This window comes from Ictalurus punctatus, chromosome 16 (assembly GCF_001660625.3).
Source record: "Ictalurus punctatus breed USDA103 chromosome 16, Coco_2.0, whole genome shotgun sequence".
Classification (NCBI taxonomy): Eukaryota; Metazoa; Chordata; class Actinopteri; order Siluriformes; family Ictaluridae; genus Ictalurus; species Ictalurus punctatus.
Window position 1 is genome coordinate 3,797,430 of NC_030431.2, and position 17,277 is coordinate 3,814,706.

Sequence of the window (17,277 nt, forward strand, 5' to 3'; positions counted from 1 at the left end):
TCATTTTTTATTATAGTTATTTGATAGGTTTGTTTGTTTGTTTGTTTTGGGACTCCTGAGGAATCACTAAGTACATCCTTGTACTTCCTTCAGCTCTCTCGCTCTCTCTCTCTCTCTCTCTCTCTCTCTCTCTCTATATATATATATATATATATATATATATATATATATAAACAAGTTAAGAGGCTTTTAACTCCGAGGTGGAAGAATTTACCCTGAAACTGGCTGCGCCCACTCACTCACTCACACCAAAGTGTTCCGCGTTGTTTCACGCTGAAGAACAACCAATCAGAGGGCACATACCCAAATCAACCCGCCTTTTTAGTGAGTCGAGGGCTAATACAGTGCTTGGATTTTAATATATTTAAATTTTATTCATCTCCCCTCCCTCCTCCACCTCAGTCCTCCCCCCTCCCTTCCGGTTTCTCCTCTCAGGCTATGACGTATTGGCTGTGCGCGCCCCCGACACAGGGCTGGGTTTCCAATTTTTTCTCTCTCTCTCTTTTTTTTTTTTGATGTTTTATTTTTTTGCGGCGCGCGGGGGCACAACAATATGGAGCCGGACATGGAGGACAAAACGTTAGAGCTCATGGTAAGTTTAACAAAAAAAAAACCAAAAACACCAGATAGATAAATTTATATTTATATTCGTAATGACAGAAGCAATAATAGAGCTTGTTTTAAGAAAGGGAAGTGCGGTTAAGGGTGTATGAAAAGATGGACAGGGAGAAATAGGACAAATGGCCGGCTAACCGCGTTAGCACCAACTCTAGGGCACTTTTAACATTGTAATATGAGATAAATATAAATTTTGGAACAAATTGACCGTTAAAATTACACATATAACGGTTTATCTACGTGTTAGTGAACTGAAATGTAAGGTTGGTACAGTACAATGTTTTAAACGGGTTACGTTTAAGGAGTATTAGTGTGTGTGTTTATAAATAAATATATATATAGTCAATACTCTTTTCAAATAAATTATGCTCATTATGCGCTGTTAGAGAACGTGTTGTTTGGATACGTTGACTGAACTAATATAGGTTTGTTTTACTTATTTATTTATTTATCTATCAATCTAGATCAGTTTAGCTAGGCAAGGCCCTGCGCTTTCATAGCCTGGTTTTAGGAATATAATTTATAACTTTATTTTTTTCATTACAGCACTTGAAAATGTGTATAAAACAATCACTTATCTTGTTACGTTTATCAAAATGAAGTAAGAAATGGATGTAAAATATACAGATATTACATTTATAGCCCAAGCAGTACGGTACGGGGGAGGAGAGAGGAAAAAAAAACTGCAGCGACGTTTGTCGTGAGTGAAAGATGAAGGCTGAATCACAAATACATCAATATTTCAAATCTAGTGCACTAGATAGGGTGTAGTAGACCGCCGCGATTAATTCTGTTTGGAGCGCGCGATTAAAGGGAATACGGGGCCATTTGGGATTCAGCCCTTGCATTCACCGTTGACTCAGCTAAGCTAGCTACGTTTCACTGCGCCATTATTAGTTACATCCTCTCTTCGGATTTTTTTCAGACACGCCGAACAGATGTGTGTCTTATAAACACGTTTTATGTTCGCAGTAATGTTGTGAAGCACAACTCGCAGCCCTAGTCATAAATTAATCCGTCATTTGTTGCTTGTCTCCACGGTTGCTGTTGCTAGCTAGGTGCTAGCCTGGCTTGCTAACTGCGTAGACGGAAGTTAGCATAGCATAGCGTAGCAACGGGAAGCAAAGCTAGCACGTCGATGTTAACGTAATGGCATCCGCCACTGATGTATCATTCTTTTAAAAATCGTTTAATCAGTTGTTTAATTCAAAATTAAATGTGTTTGTACACCGTCTGTGTGGGTCGAAACGTTGTAGTTTACAGCAAACCGGTCGCGTTGCTAGTTGTGTTAGCTAGCTCTCTTTTTGTCTCGATATCCTGATATGATGACTAACATGTAATGATGTATTAAAATAAACGGTTTATTCAGTTTTAAGTTGTGAAATACTTTTATGTCATATGATTTGGCTTTATCAGATAAATCTATCTGAATGTTGATGTCTGTTTGAAATATAATCATTTTATCAGAATTGTGATATAAATGGTTTTTTTTTGGGGGGGGGGTCTACAAGGATTCATTTGAGTCTTTATTAAAGATTATTGATGGACTTAAAAGATTATATGTGGACGTAAAGTTTATGTAGGTTGGCCCCTGGAAACCCTTCACATGATTAAAATTTTGACCTTTTTTTACATGACTTTATGACTTTATTTTTACTAGAAACACTTTCCTCAAACTGATAAATAAAATTTAAAAAAATCTCCTTTGGTTGTTTTCTCAATGAGAAATAAAGTTTTAAAGTCTGGGAAAGAAATTCAAATCTCATTCCGAGCTCATTTCGTTTCAATTCAACCGTAAGGCTTCATTTAGTTTAAAACCCTGACCTACTGATGAGGAGGAAAAAAAAAAAAAACCATTACTGCGAAACTGTAACGAGTTTATGAGGTCACGATGGGAAATGAAACAGATCTCAGCTTGATTGATTTGTCCTGCGTCGTTTATCTGATGTAAACGTCACTAAACCCCGACCCTCGCCGTCGTCTCTTCGTCGCCTCATTCGCTCACTTCTGTTCTGTTGGATATATTTCTCGCTTTTTTTTCGGTTGTTTAAACATTTGAAACCTTTGTCCTCTGTCCCCTGTACAGGTTTTTTATGATGATCTGATGGCACAGGAGCGGACATTTTGACAGCCACTATCCAATTACAAGCTGAATTGTTTACACTCGTGCCCGTTTTTTTCTCCGGCACGTAACTATCCAACGTCTTGATTAAATCGTCAGACTCTTAGGTTCTCGGGTTTTAGATGCCGTTCTGCGGAATGACCACGTGTACCGTTGCGTTTTCATAAAAAAATAATAATACGTTTCCGTGCTGAGAAACGTTCATGTTTTCTTAGTCAGAATATCAACGTGTAACACCAGCCCGTATGAAACAGGCTTTTCATCATTTACGGCTGTTTATCGAGTGTTTTTTCTCCACACGTTTATCGTCTAGATCAAACGGGAGTTATTACACGCGTGCTTTCGGACCTGCGTTTGTAACGAATCACCGATCGATCTGTTTTCGAACCTCTCACTTGCGGCTTCACGTGTTAATCAGCATGTATAAAACATCCGTCTGTTCACGTAGTACCGTGTCTTTAGGGTCGTATCTGTACATCTCTGTCCACGTCTTTCTAATATCCGGCACGCGCTCGGCGCTTTCATGCCACGTCGTCCGTGCTGCAATGCCGGCGTGTTACAACGCGGAGCATCTCTGCCGTCAGTGGGGTTTTGCTTCCTGTTGCCATGGCTACAGCAGTATGCTCCGGAGTGGCCGTCGTTAGGTTCGTCTCGACAGGCAGAACCGAAGATGCGTTTGTGTGTAGGTGTACGCTTTCTGAATCTCAGTGTGAAGGATGAAGCGGGCGTGGACATCAGATTGGATTAGTGATGTGTTGAGTTTTGTCTTTAGTGTAAAAAAATAAAAAAGAGCAATCTGAGACGTTGAATGTACTACTAGATTGTCAAGTAGCTGACAAGCTGAGGATTTAATGAGCTCGACTGTGTTTCTGTAGTAATATCTGTGATGTCATTTTAATAAGAAATCCAACGCAGAGGTAGTATAGGCGATGGTCCGACTCTAGACTCGAAGTCCCAGAATGCACCGTGGCTGTGTGAAACATACGAGTTACGGCAGAGGCTCGGCTGGTTAAGGGAAGACGAGCGATGGCAGCACGAATGGTGAAGCTACGGAAGCTGATCTGTTTGAGCGGACTGCTAAAGGATTAAAGTGCCGCTGCAGCATCTCAGTGTTTAGCAGGGGGGGTCGAATGATACTGTAATCAGAGCAGATGAATGTTGATTGTGAAATATATATAGACACATACACACAGAATGAATAACAAAAGGAAGGGTCTGCCACCGGGATCATCGCTTTTACTCATTGTTATGGCTTGGAAAAAAAAGAGGAAGGTTGTCACTGCATGACTGAATGGAAAGTTGAAATGGCTAGTGCGCTGTCTAATACACGCAGACGGGAAAATACGGCTCATGTTTTGGTCAGCATTGTGCTTTTTCAGCTGCTGTCTCCAACGAAAAACAGAAAACCAAAAACAAAAAAAAACCACTGGAATCAAGTTCTGACTGTGCTGTGGCCTGCCATGTGGCACGGAGACGGACAACCTTTTTGCTTTCTCCGTCCTGTGTGTGTAGCTGTAGGCTCCGCCCACTACTTCCACCTTCCACACCTAAAAGTGGCATGAGGGCAAAACGAGCTCGCCGTGTCATTGTGAGTAGCGATAACAAACGTAGCACGAGGTAAGGAATAAAAACACTCGAGGTCGTGCGTTGTTTGTCAAAGAACTTTTTTTTTTTTTTTTTTTTTCGATTCTAGTTAACATTTAATGTTCATGAGCCAAGTTAGTTCCTGTTCTCAATGACGTTATAGCAGCTCTAATTTAAACACCGTTTCCTCACCAGCCTCTCTCGTTGTTTTGTGTTTTTTTTTTTTTTTTTTTTTTTTTTTTTTCTCCTCTCTTCAAGTTAATAAGACAATTTAAAAAAAAAAACCCCTGAAGTCGCTTCTTTAACTTTGACTCATACAAATCTGACACCGGAGACTCCTTCAGTAAACATCTCCTTACAGGTGTTTTTAAATCTGTTTATGTGGCGCGTACCTCCTTTTCGGGCGAAGGAACGAGGCGCTGCCTTAGAAACGATAACGTGTTGGCGTAAATATAAACGAGCGCATCGATCTAAACCCGGCTACAGTCGGAGCTGCTGTTAGAAAAACAAATCAACGCCTTCTGACCAATCTGAATCCAGAAATCAACAGCGCTGTGGCGTTCTACAGCAAGGCAGGGGATGACTCATTTACTTTGAGATTTTTAAGTCAAATAAAATGTTATGATGCTTTTTGTTTTGTTTTTTATGTATACATAGATATATGTATGTGTATTTTCCTCCAGAACACCTCAGTTATGGACTCCCATACTGGAGAGATTTCCCCAAAGACCACCACAGTATTTAAGGTGAGGCTGAGCTCTTATCTGTCTAACTGTAAAGATGAATAAGCTGGAGTTATGGAAGTATAAATTGCGTGACATGATGTACCCTGACGTTACTGTTACTAGGCCTGTCGCGATTACTACTTATGTTGGATGACCTTTTGTCCTAGAAATAATTTAAATAATAATGTTACAATGAGTACATTACTGTAATATAGTGGATTCTTTATGCTTTAGTCATTTGTTGTCTTTGCAGAAAGAGTGTATTTGCATACGTGACTCACCGTTCTACCTACTTGAGTTCATACTCGGGTACCTCCACGTCATTTTTGTCTAGCATGTCGTAATCTTGTATGTAAATGTCTGATTAATCTCGTATGTGTATAGGATATGTTCGGGTGAGTTAATGAACCGGCTAGTAAAGCGCTTCAGTATACCGCTGTTCTTTCACGCTACAGTTCTCACAGCTGTCTTTCTAGATTCTTTGCAAAACATATGACGCACACGTATTTGATTATTTATGTATGTTATAGCAGCGATGATGAGACGTTATGTAGCTAACTAACTAGCTCACTGTGCGTTCTTGCATTTATTTTAGAAATCCTTTTTTAGGCTAGGCAGTTACACGTGACCAGGCATCACGTTAGCGTGCTTTACATGCCCTGTGGGATAGATAATGAATATAGGAGTCATGCAGGTCGGAGAACTTGTAATATCAGAGTAATGAGAAAAAAATAGAACTACTCGGTGTAACCAGGAGTCATATCGAACCAGGATTCAAAATCTCTGTGAAATGAACCACGCCCTGTTTTCAGATCACTAACGGACCCCTACCGGGCTCGAGGAAGCGGCCGTCGGAGGGCAACTACGAGAAGGAGAAGGACGTGTGCATCCAGCTGTTTGACCACTGGTCCGAGGCCGACCAGGTGGAGTTTGTGGAGCATCTGATATCACGCATGTGTCATTATCAGCACGGCCACATCAACTCCTACCTCAAACCCATGCTCCAGAGGGACTTCATCACGGCGCTGCCTGGTATACAACGCGCACACACGGGCATTTGATGCACTTTGTATATGGATTTTATTCTAGTAAGATTTTGACCACATATGTGTACAGCTGTGAAGGGGGGGAAAAAAAAGAAAATAATTTTGAGGAGAATTTAGATTTTGGCTGTATCGAGTGTGGGTTTCACTTCTCTTCGTTCTGTTACTACCGTCGGCCATTGAACTGTGTAAAGGTGTGCACACGCACATACACATTTAGCAGAACTTCTAAAAGCTAAAACTTGTTCGTACTTTTCCAGTGATTAAAATCCTGCCCTCAGATTACACAGCCTATGTGATATGACCAGATAATCATATCACAATGCGCTTTTGTGAGGTAATTTGGATATCGTTATTAGTAGTAGTAGTAGTAATATTATCACCTAGTTTTATAGGAATTTTGACAAAAGTGTTAAATGTACAGTTTTTTTTTTAGAATGTATATAAAAGCAAAAATAAATGCATTTCTGTAGACATCGAACTGCCGTTGTTTACACACTCACCTTCGTATCTCGCATACATCTAGAGAATTCCAAGCAACGTCGACTAAACGTTCAGCGGTTTCGTACACGGCTCTGTGGCTCTTAAAATGTCCCGCCGTCGGCGTGATTGCTTTCAAGAGCCATGCCGATAATGTAACCCTGTACATTCCTGTAGAAGTCTCCAGAAGATCTAGAAGACTCCTACTCAAAAATAGACATTCAGTAGGTTTGACAGAGGCACGAGCGGTTTCTAAACCTCACACGCTAGCTGTAATAGGAAAAGTCAGTTAGTACTCGGTAACGACTAGGCGTTTGAGACGCAATGATACCTGAGGGCGCGGTGTCACATGGTGCTGTACTGATCCCGCTATTTACTGTGGTGTTGCACCGGTTAATTTCTGAAGCGACGCTCCAGTTGTTCACTGGATACGTGTGGCAGCCATCATGTGTACGTGTACAAGTAGTTAAAAGCAAGTGTAACTAAGCTTTTATAGGTGTAAAGGTGCTCTAAGTGAACGTGTGGCTGAAGTTAAACCAACCCTGGTTTTCATACCTGTGTTTCTTCTCTCTGTGCGTGTGTGATGCAGCTCAGGGTCTGGACCACATAGCGGAGAACATCCTGTCGTTCCTGGACGCGCGCTCGCTGTGTTCGGCCGAGCTGGTGTGTAAGGAGTGGCAGCGCGTCATTTCGGAGGGAATGCTGTGGAAGAAGTTGATCGAGCGCATGGTGCGAACCGACCCGCTCTGGAAAGGCCTCTCCGAGAGACACCAGTGGTGAGGCGTCACGGCGACGCACGTTCTACTTCACTCCACACATCTCCAAACGTCACGTACGATAAGATTCACTCGGGTTAAAGCAGCCTTTAGTGTAGCGTGCAAACAAAACGAGACGCTCACCCGTGCATCATGTGCATTGCGTACAGTCAATTTATGGCCGTTTTTTAATTAATTTTAGTGCAGATGTAGTGAAATGAAAATGCTAAGCACCTCCAAATTACTGCAATTTAACCACAACCAAAAAAAAAGCTGATTTCTGTTGCTGTCGAGGCTGTTTGCGATACAGGGGTATCAAGGTATCAGTTATACGTGTATCTATATATTAAGTGCATTTAAAAAAAAAAAAAAAATTTCCATAGAATATGGATTGTTTTTAAATGCATGAAATGATTACATTTATTATAGTAACTGTATCATTAATTAATTTTAAGCTTGGCTTAAAAAGATGCCTTTTAAAAAATTTTCTGAGAACAGATGAGCTCTACTTTCCGATCTGCAGCTTTTAGTCAGGTGTTTTTTTTTTTTTTTTTTTTTTTTTTTTTTTTTTTTTTTTTCCACGTAAACGCGTCTGTTGTGGTTTTCACTTTCAGCCGCAGTTTCGCCTGAGAAGTCGGCACGTTGACGTAGTTGTTTGTGACTGTTTCTCGACTCAGGGGACGCGTTACCGATAAAGTGACCGTGTTTCTCTCTTACAGGGAGAAGTACTTATTCAAGAACCGCACTACAGAAGTTCCGCCAAACTCCTACTACCGATCTCTATACCCCAAAATCATTCAGGACATCGAGGTGAGCGCAGGACCAGGACCGCCATGTTAGTCAGCTTGAGTAGTGCGGTGTCTGATGAATTTCTTGTTAATTAATTACTTAATTAATTAAATAGCATGCTTAAGTATTCGTTCGTCCCTTCATTCATTCATCCATAACTTCAAATGCTGTTTGTTTAAATGATTTATTTTGGTGATTTTTGTTTATTTGTTTCCTTCATTCATTCATTTAGCTGCTAGATATTTATTACAGTTTTGCTTATTTATTTCATTGAACTTATTTATTTTGTCGATTTCCGTTTACTTCTTCATTCGTGCGCTCATTTAGACGTTATTTATCCATTTGATTTTATTTGTAGATTGTTTATTTATTAATATTCATGCATTAATTAAAAAAAAAAACAGTAAAAGTTAAATGAAATAAATAAAAAAATTGTAATAAACAGTACATTTAAATGAATGACTAAACAATAAACAGCTAAATAAATATATTTGAATGAAATTTAAAAAAGCTGTAATAAACAACATTTAAAAGTATGAATTAATTAATAATTAAGCTAAAATCACTAAACAAAGAAAATTAAACTCATAAAGAAAGTCATCAATAAATATATAACACAGTAATTTTTATTCATTTATTTAATTCAGGTTTTTAAAATTTTATTTACCTTTTTATTTATTAGTCTTTTATTTGTTTGCCATAGTTTTTCTTATTCAACCTGAGCGCCTTTTTTCACCAGGCAAATATTATTACAAGCACATCTCTTACGTGTTTAAATGACTAATTTGTTTATTTGTTCGGTGAGTATTTGAGCCTAGTTGAGTCCATTAGAAAACCTAGCGGGCGGGTAAGAACGGAAATAAATAACCACTTCCTGTGTGCGCGTTAATCCGTTTTCCATTTTTCTTTCTCACGACGTGTGTGCGCAGAAGTATAAATAAGCCTTAAAAATAAAATGTCAGATTCAGTTACGTTTACTAAAACAAATGAAGAAAATCTGAGAGATTTCTCCCAAACACTTGCTGTTATAAAATGATTAAAAATAATTACAGCGACGTTTTACTAATTAATGAATAATTTCCTGTGTCCAGACCATCGAGGCGAACTGGCGCTGTGGACGACACAACCTTCAGAGGATCCAGTGCCGGTCTGAGAACAGTAAAGGAGTCTACTGCCTCCAGTACGACGACGACAAGATCATCAGCGGCCTCCGAGACAACTCCATCAAGGCACGTAACACAATAATACACTAATAGTAATGATGATGATGATAATAATAGTCCCATCAGGAATCAGGGTTACCACTGGGAACCGGTCTCCGCTACTTTGTTTACTGCCGATGCTGTGTGCAGCCATGTTGATTTGGCTTCACTTGCTGAACTCTGAGATAAGGAGTCCGTCCTGAGTTCCCGAGTCGAAATTCCTAGTTGAGGGGGTGTTTGTTTGTTTGTTTATTTGTTTTTTCCTAAACACGGCATTGATCTGCCCTAATATCTAGTAACGGCAACCATTATCATGAAAAAGTAGCGAGCTTCAAATCCAACCACCAAATGAAAAAAACATATCTAGGTAATAAAGCTGGCTAGTTTGTTGCATTCGGGATTATTTGCATTTGTTAGCTGGTTAATGCTATTTAATGAATTGGTCTAGCATTGTGTTCAGCTACAAAACAGTGACTGTAAAAAGGGTCTAAGCTGATTTGATAATGTCTGAGTTGTTTTCGTTAGCGAAGTAGTGTTGGATAGATGTTGGGTGTGTTGATATCTGTGTATATCTCAAGTGCGGGTAGGTACAGCTGTAGATTGATTTTAACCAAGGAAAAATGTTGATTTGGATGAATTGTTGAGTTAAAATGTGTGTGTGTTCAGATTTGGGATAAGCAGTCTTTGGAGTGTTTGAAGATTCTGACAGGACACACAGGGTCAGTGCTGTGTCTGCAGTACGACGAGCGAGTCATCGTTACCGGCTCCTCAGACTCCACTGTCAGGTTTGTTTCGTTTTATCTCTCTCTCTCCCGTGGTAACCCATCCTTTTGTTTCTTCTACTCCTCTGTCTGTTTCACTTCTGTCCACTTTTTTCACCTTCATGCCCAACTGTGGCGTAGTTCGAGCTACACGAGCGGTGCTGACTTTGCCTCTCCCCGACTCTCTTGCCCACAGGGTGTGGGACGTGAACTCGGGCGAGGTGCTGAACACGCTGATCCACCACAATGAGGCCGTGTTGCACTTGCGCTTCTGCAACGGCCTGATGGTGACCTGCTCCAAAGACCGCTCCATCGCCGTGTGGGACATGGCCTCGCCCACCGATATCAGCCTGCGCCGCGTGCTCGTCGGTCACAGGGCCGCCGTCAACGTGGTCGACTTTGATGACAAGTACATCGTCTCTGCCTCTGGAGACCGCACCATCAAGGTGAGCGCCGTGAGCACTTCTTTAATCTAAATCTATGGGATGGAAGGAACTTGATCAGCATTTAAGCTGTTAATAAGAAGTCAATGTGTTTTTTTGTATTAGAGGAGAAATTCATCATCAATGGTGCCATCTGCTAAATATATTTAAAAAATAAATAATTAAAAATAAAAAAAATAAAAATATATGATTTAGAGCCATGATTTGGGAAAGTAACACGCCAAAAGAAAAAAAAGTTCCAGTAAAAGAGGCTGAAATGCACAGAAGCCACACCTCCTTCCCCTGGACTGGTAGAGAGACCATGCCTTCTTTACAGGAACTGACTTGCATAGAAGCCACACCTTCTTCACTGGCACTGATACAGAGGCCATGCCTCCTTTACAAGAAATGACAGAGAAGCCCTTGATAAAGTTTTAAAGTGCCCCAGAAATGACAAATTGCTCTTTCACATTTTTTTTCCTTCCTGCCCTTTTAGTACGAGACTATTTTTACAAAAAAAATTCTCTTCTCCTTCACTAATCTGTTGCGTGGGCGGGGTGTATACCGAATGCTGTTGTGTAAATAAGTGGATCATTCCTACATGCCACCATGCTGACTTCCTGTTTCAAAAGGAAATACTTCAACATACAGAATCGAATCGTGCCTCCCAAGACATTTCATGAGGACTTCAAATATTAAACCCTAGTCATAGAGATGCAAGTGTGTTTATTAGATGCACTGTCTCTCATCACTGTTAAGTCTAGTACACCATTGTGAAACTGTTCATGTCTTTAAAACAAATCCATATTTTTATTTTTAAGGCTGCTTTTTTGCGTTTGTTTGTAAAAGAACCGAAGAGCAAGGCTGCACTGTTGATGGATAACAGGCAGCAGCCTTTTTCCATTATGCTTCACGTCCAGCAGAGGGCACGGTAGAGCAGCTGAATTTATGATCCTGAGTCCGCAGAGACTCTCTAGAGTTGAGTTCTGCCAGACTGCGGCGTATCGGTTCACCTCGGCTGGAATCGCGCTCCGTCTCCCTGCCCGTGTCTCCCAGACTCTGGATTTTTCAGCCAGTCGGGATTCCAGGAACGCTCGGCCCTGGGAAAGCCGCCAAATCGTCCTGCATAGGGGGGAGGGGGGAGGAAGAAAAACATAGTGATTCCATCCTCTGAAAACATTCCGCAAATAATAAGGCAGGGCTGTGTGTGTGTGTGTGTGTGTGTGTGTGTGTGTGTGTGTGTGTGTGTGTGTGTGTTGCATGGTCCAGCATTTTAAGAATTAATAATGAGGCTCAATGAGATGAGGTGATCAGTGGGTTAAAGTTGAACTTGCTGCCTCTGTAGGTGTGGAGCACAAGTACCTGTGAGTTTGTACGCACTCTGAATGGCCACAAGCGAGGAATCGCCTGCCTACAGTACAGAGACCGGCTCGTGGTTAGTGGCTCTTCGGACAACACCATCAGGTGTGTGTGTGTGTGTGTGTGTGTAAATAAATAAATGACTTATGTTTAATGTTCAGTGTTTAATCTGGCTGTCCATCTCTCCCTGTCAATTTGTGTGTAATGAAATCATGTTCGGTAGAAATGCACCGGCTGTGCTTGCTCAGGAGTGAATTTAATATTCATCCTTCTCTCTGTTTATTTATTTATTTATTTATTTATGTCTTCAGGCTATGGGATATCGAGTGTGGCGCCTGTTTGCGGGTTTTGGAAGGGCACGAGGAGCTAGTGCGCTGCATTCGCTTCGACAACAAGCGGATCGTCAGCGGCGCCTATGACGGGTAAGAACCGCCCAGAGAACGATGCATCCTGATTATTATGACAACTAGGCGTTCAGTATGACTTTTTATTTTTTATATATATAATATATATTTTTATTATTATTTTTCAAGAAAGAGAGGAGATCCGTTCTGAACACACATTTTAACTCCTATTCATTTGGCTCTTTAATAGCTAAACGCTCCCTTGAAATACATCGACGAAAATATTTATTACGAGTCCTGTTCTCCAAGATGGCCGCCTCCATACTATAACGTTGAAGCCTTGGGCTCCACTAAGTTTTGGTTTGTTTATACGGTGCAATGACTCTCCCTGTGTTCAGGGTGCACGTCTGCGTGACATCATTGAACAACTGGACATGATTTACACTTTAAATTTGTTCGCCGTCGACTTGTGGTGAAGCTCAGGTAAATTGCTAGCACGTTTCAAGAGACAGGTTCTGCAAAAGCAAGGCATGAGCAACAGCTGTCAAGTTAATTTAGACGGGTTAGATTTAAATGGAATAAACGAACGGTGATGAGAACGCAATACGTGTGCCTGGTGCTCGTTAGGGTCGAAGCTGCAGCGACGAGAAGGAGCGAACGTCAGATAAGTTTTCGAATCGTTTGCACGGAAAGTAAATGAAATGTCGCTGAATATTTTTTTCCAATATTGCCAGAAACGCCCGTGTACGTGGTGCTGAGATTTGTGTGTGTGATTTTTGTGCAGAAAAATTAAAGTATGGGATCTGCAGGCTGCATTGGATCCACGAGCTCCAGCCAGCACTCTGTGTCTGCGAACACTGGTGGTGAGTCACCTCAGGACACACACTTACACACTCATACACTCATGCTGCTTTATTTATTTTTATTTTTATCTCATCCGTGACCTATATGTCCTCATCAAAGTGCAGAGCAGAGACAGCTACTTGAACTAAGATGGATAAGTGTGTGTGTGTGTGTGTTTGAAGGAGCACTCGGGCCGTGTGTTCCGGCTGCAGTTTGACGAGTTCCAGATCATCAGCAGTTCCCATGACGACACCATCCTCATCTGGGATTTCTTGAACGTGTCTGCTAACGGACAAATGGAAGGGCGGTCGCCATCACGCACGTATACGTACATATCCAGATAGCAGGTAATGAAACACACACGTTGTGCCCTCAGCTGTCTGATACTAATAGAGATGAATAGACTCCTGTTCTACTGCATTATACTTAAATGTGTGTGTGTGTGTGTGTGTGTGTGTGTTTGTGTTTGAACAGGGCGGCCCAGGAAGCGTGCGGAGTGTGTGAGTGTGTGCGCGCGGGGACTGTCCTGATGACCGAGTCTCTGTGGTTAAGTGTGCCAGGATCAGAGGTCGAGGAACGCCACCCCCCTGTCCTCCTCCCCTCACCCCACCGTCCTCTCTCTCTTTTAGTCTTCTCCTCTCCTTTTTTTTTAATTTTATTTTTTTTTTAGTTAAATTCTGAGCCCTTCTTGAACACACACACGTGCAAATGCACACCGAGCAACCCTCTCCGCTGAGTAGGGGGAAGAGAAGATGGAGAGAGGGGGACACCACTGAGAACGAGTTCACAGCTCCGCCTTTACAGCAGGCCTAGCCCCGCCTCCGGGCCCAAGGACTATTTATCTCTTGATATTTTTTTTTTCTCTTTTTTTTTTTTATTGTTTATTTTTTTTGGTTGGGGGGAAAAAAAGAAAACAGTGGAAGTGAATCTTCCGTGAGGACTGTGTTTGCATGAATGAATGATGGGACTGTAAAAGATGGTCATGCCTCGTTTCTGTCTTTATTGTTTTGCTTTGTTTTGTTTTTTATTGTTGTTTTCCTTTCTTTCTTTTTTTGGAAATTGGGAGATCAGCTTTGTTATGCTTCTTTTGTGGTGACGTACTAATACCTGTAGTTTTCTTCTTTTCAGACCCCCCCCCGAGTCTGTCGCTCTGTTCCCTTCCACGTCCTACGCTAGCTCTAGTTTTATCTCTCTCTTATCTCTTCTTCCGTCTTGGTCCCTTTCGCTGTCTGCTCGTCTAGGTTCCGAATGACCCCCTAACTGAACGCAGTTTAGTTGTAAACAGAAATGTCTCGTCTCAAATGGTGTTGTATATTGAAAAGATTTTTTAAAGGAAAAAAAAAACATTATTATTATTATTAATAAGAATAAAGTACTTGACTGTGAAGGAGTGTTAACAAACTGGCAATGTTTGCATTTTTAATTTTTTGGTGTGTGCGTGCATGTGTGAGAGCGATACTTTACCAAAACTATACTCTATACCTAAGTATTGTATTAAAGTAAATTTAAATGAAAGCAGTTTGCAATGTTCAGCACACTCTTATGCACCCTGAATTGCAATCCTCAACTCTTCCACCAGGGGTTAGAAACAATTTTTTTTTAGCTTTAAAGCTTTAATATCTTGTAACGTTTCTAATCCCTGTCTTCCACATCGTTCATCCACCAGCCTGACCAGACCCTCACCTGAAAATCAGTCTGTTCAGGATTCCACAGTTTTTTTTCTGCTTGTTGCGGCCATAAATATTTGATATTGCTGCGTGTTTTTTCAAAATTTTCAATAGCTTTTTTTATGCTTTTTCTCCTTGCCCCCCCACCCCAACCTCGAAAACTACTTGAATTGGCTGTTTGTGATGTTTGTTGGAAATGAGACCTTTTTCACTTTACTCATGTTCTACGCACGTGAATCGAGGAGAGCTTTGGCTGAATCTGCTGTGTGATGACGTCGCAAGCTCCTCGGAATATTGCAGAGTTTGCTTGATTTTGTGTTCATTTCTGCCATCGCAAAATCCGGGAGGTACTGGAAAAAGATTATGCATCTCAAGTTGCCTTTTATGAAAATGGACCAGTGCTTTGGTTTGCCATGGGTAGGGGTGGAGCTAATTTCAGGGCCAGAAAAGCTTCGGAAAGGAGTCCGATCCCTTGTCTGGCGCTAATACAAATCGCATTGTTTGTTTTCTGTTTAACGAGGTAAAATTATAACCAAATAAAATCTGTATGCTTATTACAGATACAAAGACACTTGTAAACGATTACAAAGCCCCAGCTTTAAACTTGCTAAATGTTTAAGGCTGTATCCGATGACACGTAATGCATCTTTAATCTGTGTAAGGAAGTATGTATTTTATTTATTAACTGCAATCAGTTATGTCAGTGTAACATGACTCGTCAATGTCTAATTATGTTAATATCGTTATGAAATGAGAATATCAGTGTTTCAAAGGAAGAATCAAACTAGACACCCTAGACAGAAAATGCTGCCTGATCTGACAGGAATGCGGTGCGAGAAACGAACCGTAGAGAGAGAGAGAGAGACAGTTTCTCAGACAATTTCAGGCTCATATTAAACCCAGTCCTGTAATAAAAAGCCTTTCCCACTGTTGTGTGTAATTGAATTTAAGAATAATCTAATATAAGTCTTGGAAATCTGTTTTTGTACACCTGTATGTGTTTCATCTGATCTTTATCACGTATTGGTTTCTCCCTTAAAGCTACAGTAAGATATTTTTCCGGATTTGGTACTTTGAAGACTTCGTTATCCTAAGAAATTGGTGGAAGACCATACTGTAAGGTGAGTTGTGCTGTGTTTCCATACCGTGCATAGATTAATCTTGATCGCCGTGTATGAAAACTCGATATGCCTGAAAGACTTCCAACCTGACATTTTAAATTCATTTCTAAGAAGTTTTGATTTATGTTTAAGGTTAATTTTTTTATTATTGGCATGATGAATAAATGGATGATTGGCTCTACAGAGGTGCCAACATTTATGCTTTAACTATAGCATTTGCTGAGGAGATACAGAGGGTATCTGAAAATGACACTTTTCATGTTTCTCAGACCAAACACGAATAAATTACTCCTGGAAGAAACACCGCTTCACCGAAAGGGAAAAGGATGCAGGGTGTGAACCAGGCATGTGTTTGATGTGTGACAGCATCCTCAGTGCTAACAGCCTTTTATATTAGAATAGACAAGCTGATGTCTAATGATGTAGTGTTTAGTAGAAACTTTGGGTTGAAAATGCTCTAAATGTCCTCTAATCCTGTGTTCCTTCACATCACCAGGTCAGAGCTCATCTTCAGATCACTGAGCCATCCGATTATTCTGTATAAAAGGGATTATTTATAGGTGTTTAACTTTACATCACACACAAAGTATGTGATTTAAAAAAAAATAATAATAATAAAAAAAAATAAAATCTTTATTTAAAAAATAGAATTGCTTAAAGACTTGAACCGTAATCCTTATGCTAAAGCACACACTCGCACATATTTATCCACTGAGGCACTGGAGCAGAGTGTTGGAGGTACGGGTCACACCTGGATAAAATGAGGGTGTAGTGTGTCAGTATTAACTATTGTAAAAACAAGCAGCTTAACCACAACACCAAGGATCAGCTATTAAGTATGTGTCTCTTATCGCTGAGATTGATGGTTCAAAGCCAGCCATCTTCCTTAAGTCTCTCTGGCGGCTGTGTTAATGATAAATTCACTAAATGAAATTATAATTTCAGTCAGTAGTGTTGGCTCAGTTGGTTAGAAATGGTTTAAGATGGTTTAAATCCATCCTGGTTTCTTTTTTACCCCCATAGTTGAGCAAACATCAGAGCATGTTTAATGTAGTTATTCACTTTACATCGCCTATAAGCCAAGACTTTTCAACTACGATCCTCACACTGGATTTACCTGTGTACCTATCACTTTCTGTCTGTAGAACTGTATACAGGTGAATTTTATACCAGATATTCGGCTGAAGAGCAAGCTTAAATCTCTGTGGTGTAGTGTTACCGGTTTGACTCTCATCCAGGATTTAAGGAGCAATGTATAACACTCATAGTAGCACAGCAAGTTGAGTTGTTGGAGCTTCTAATGATTCAAACTACTACTGTTGATTAGTGAGCATCTAAAATATCTCTCGTTTACTAAACACTAAAAATAAAGAATGATCTTGTTGTTCACACTTATTATAGTCACTTTAATTTTTAACAGCAAACCCCCCCACAAAAAAAAA

The 17,277-nt window shown here is 40.5% G+C and overlaps 1 protein-coding gene across 3 annotated transcripts; it reads left to right on the forward strand.

Annotated features, from left to right (window-relative positions):
• Window positions 1-446: 446 nt before the first annotated feature.
• fbxw11b (F-box and WD repeat domain containing 11b) lies at window positions 447-14,455 on the forward strand. Of its 3 annotated transcripts, none has more exons than XM_017489523.3 (13): window positions 447-592; window positions 5,008-5,070; window positions 5,862-6,081; window positions 7,162-7,348; window positions 8,047-8,137; window positions 9,208-9,345; window positions 9,985-10,103; window positions 10,276-10,525; window positions 11,847-11,965; window positions 12,172-12,282; window positions 12,989-13,067; window positions 13,230-13,394; window positions 13,522-14,455. In XM_017489523.3, the coding sequence occupies exons 1-12, from the start codon at window positions 554-556 to the stop codon at window positions 13,389-13,391; spliced, it is 1,578 nt and encodes a 525-aa protein (XP_017345012.1). In that variant the 5' UTR covers window positions 447-553; the 3' UTR covers window positions 13,392-13,394; window positions 13,522-14,455. The 3 variants fall into 3 exon arrangements, with proteins under 3 accessions (XP_017345012.1, XP_053542643.1, XP_017345014.1); XM_053686668.1 differs by lacking the exon at window positions 447-592 and adding an exon at window positions 2,721-4,357; XM_017489525.2 differs by lacking the exon at window positions 447-592 and adding an exon at window positions 4,598-4,896.
• The last annotated feature ends 2,822 nt before the right edge of the window (window positions 14,456-17,277 follow it).

Coding starts and splice junctions, on each gene's coding strand:
- fbxw11b (XM_017489523.3), top strand. CDS start 554: ATGGAGCCGGACATGGAGGACAAAACGTTAGAGCTCATG. Junction 5,071..5,861: donor AGACCACCACAGTATTTAAG/GTGAGGCTGAGC, acceptor CCCTGTTTTCAG/ATCACTAACGGACCCCTACC. Junction 9,346..9,984: donor TCCGAGACAACTCCATCAAG/GCACGTAACACA, acceptor GTGTGTGTTCAG/ATTTGGGATAAGCAGTCTTT.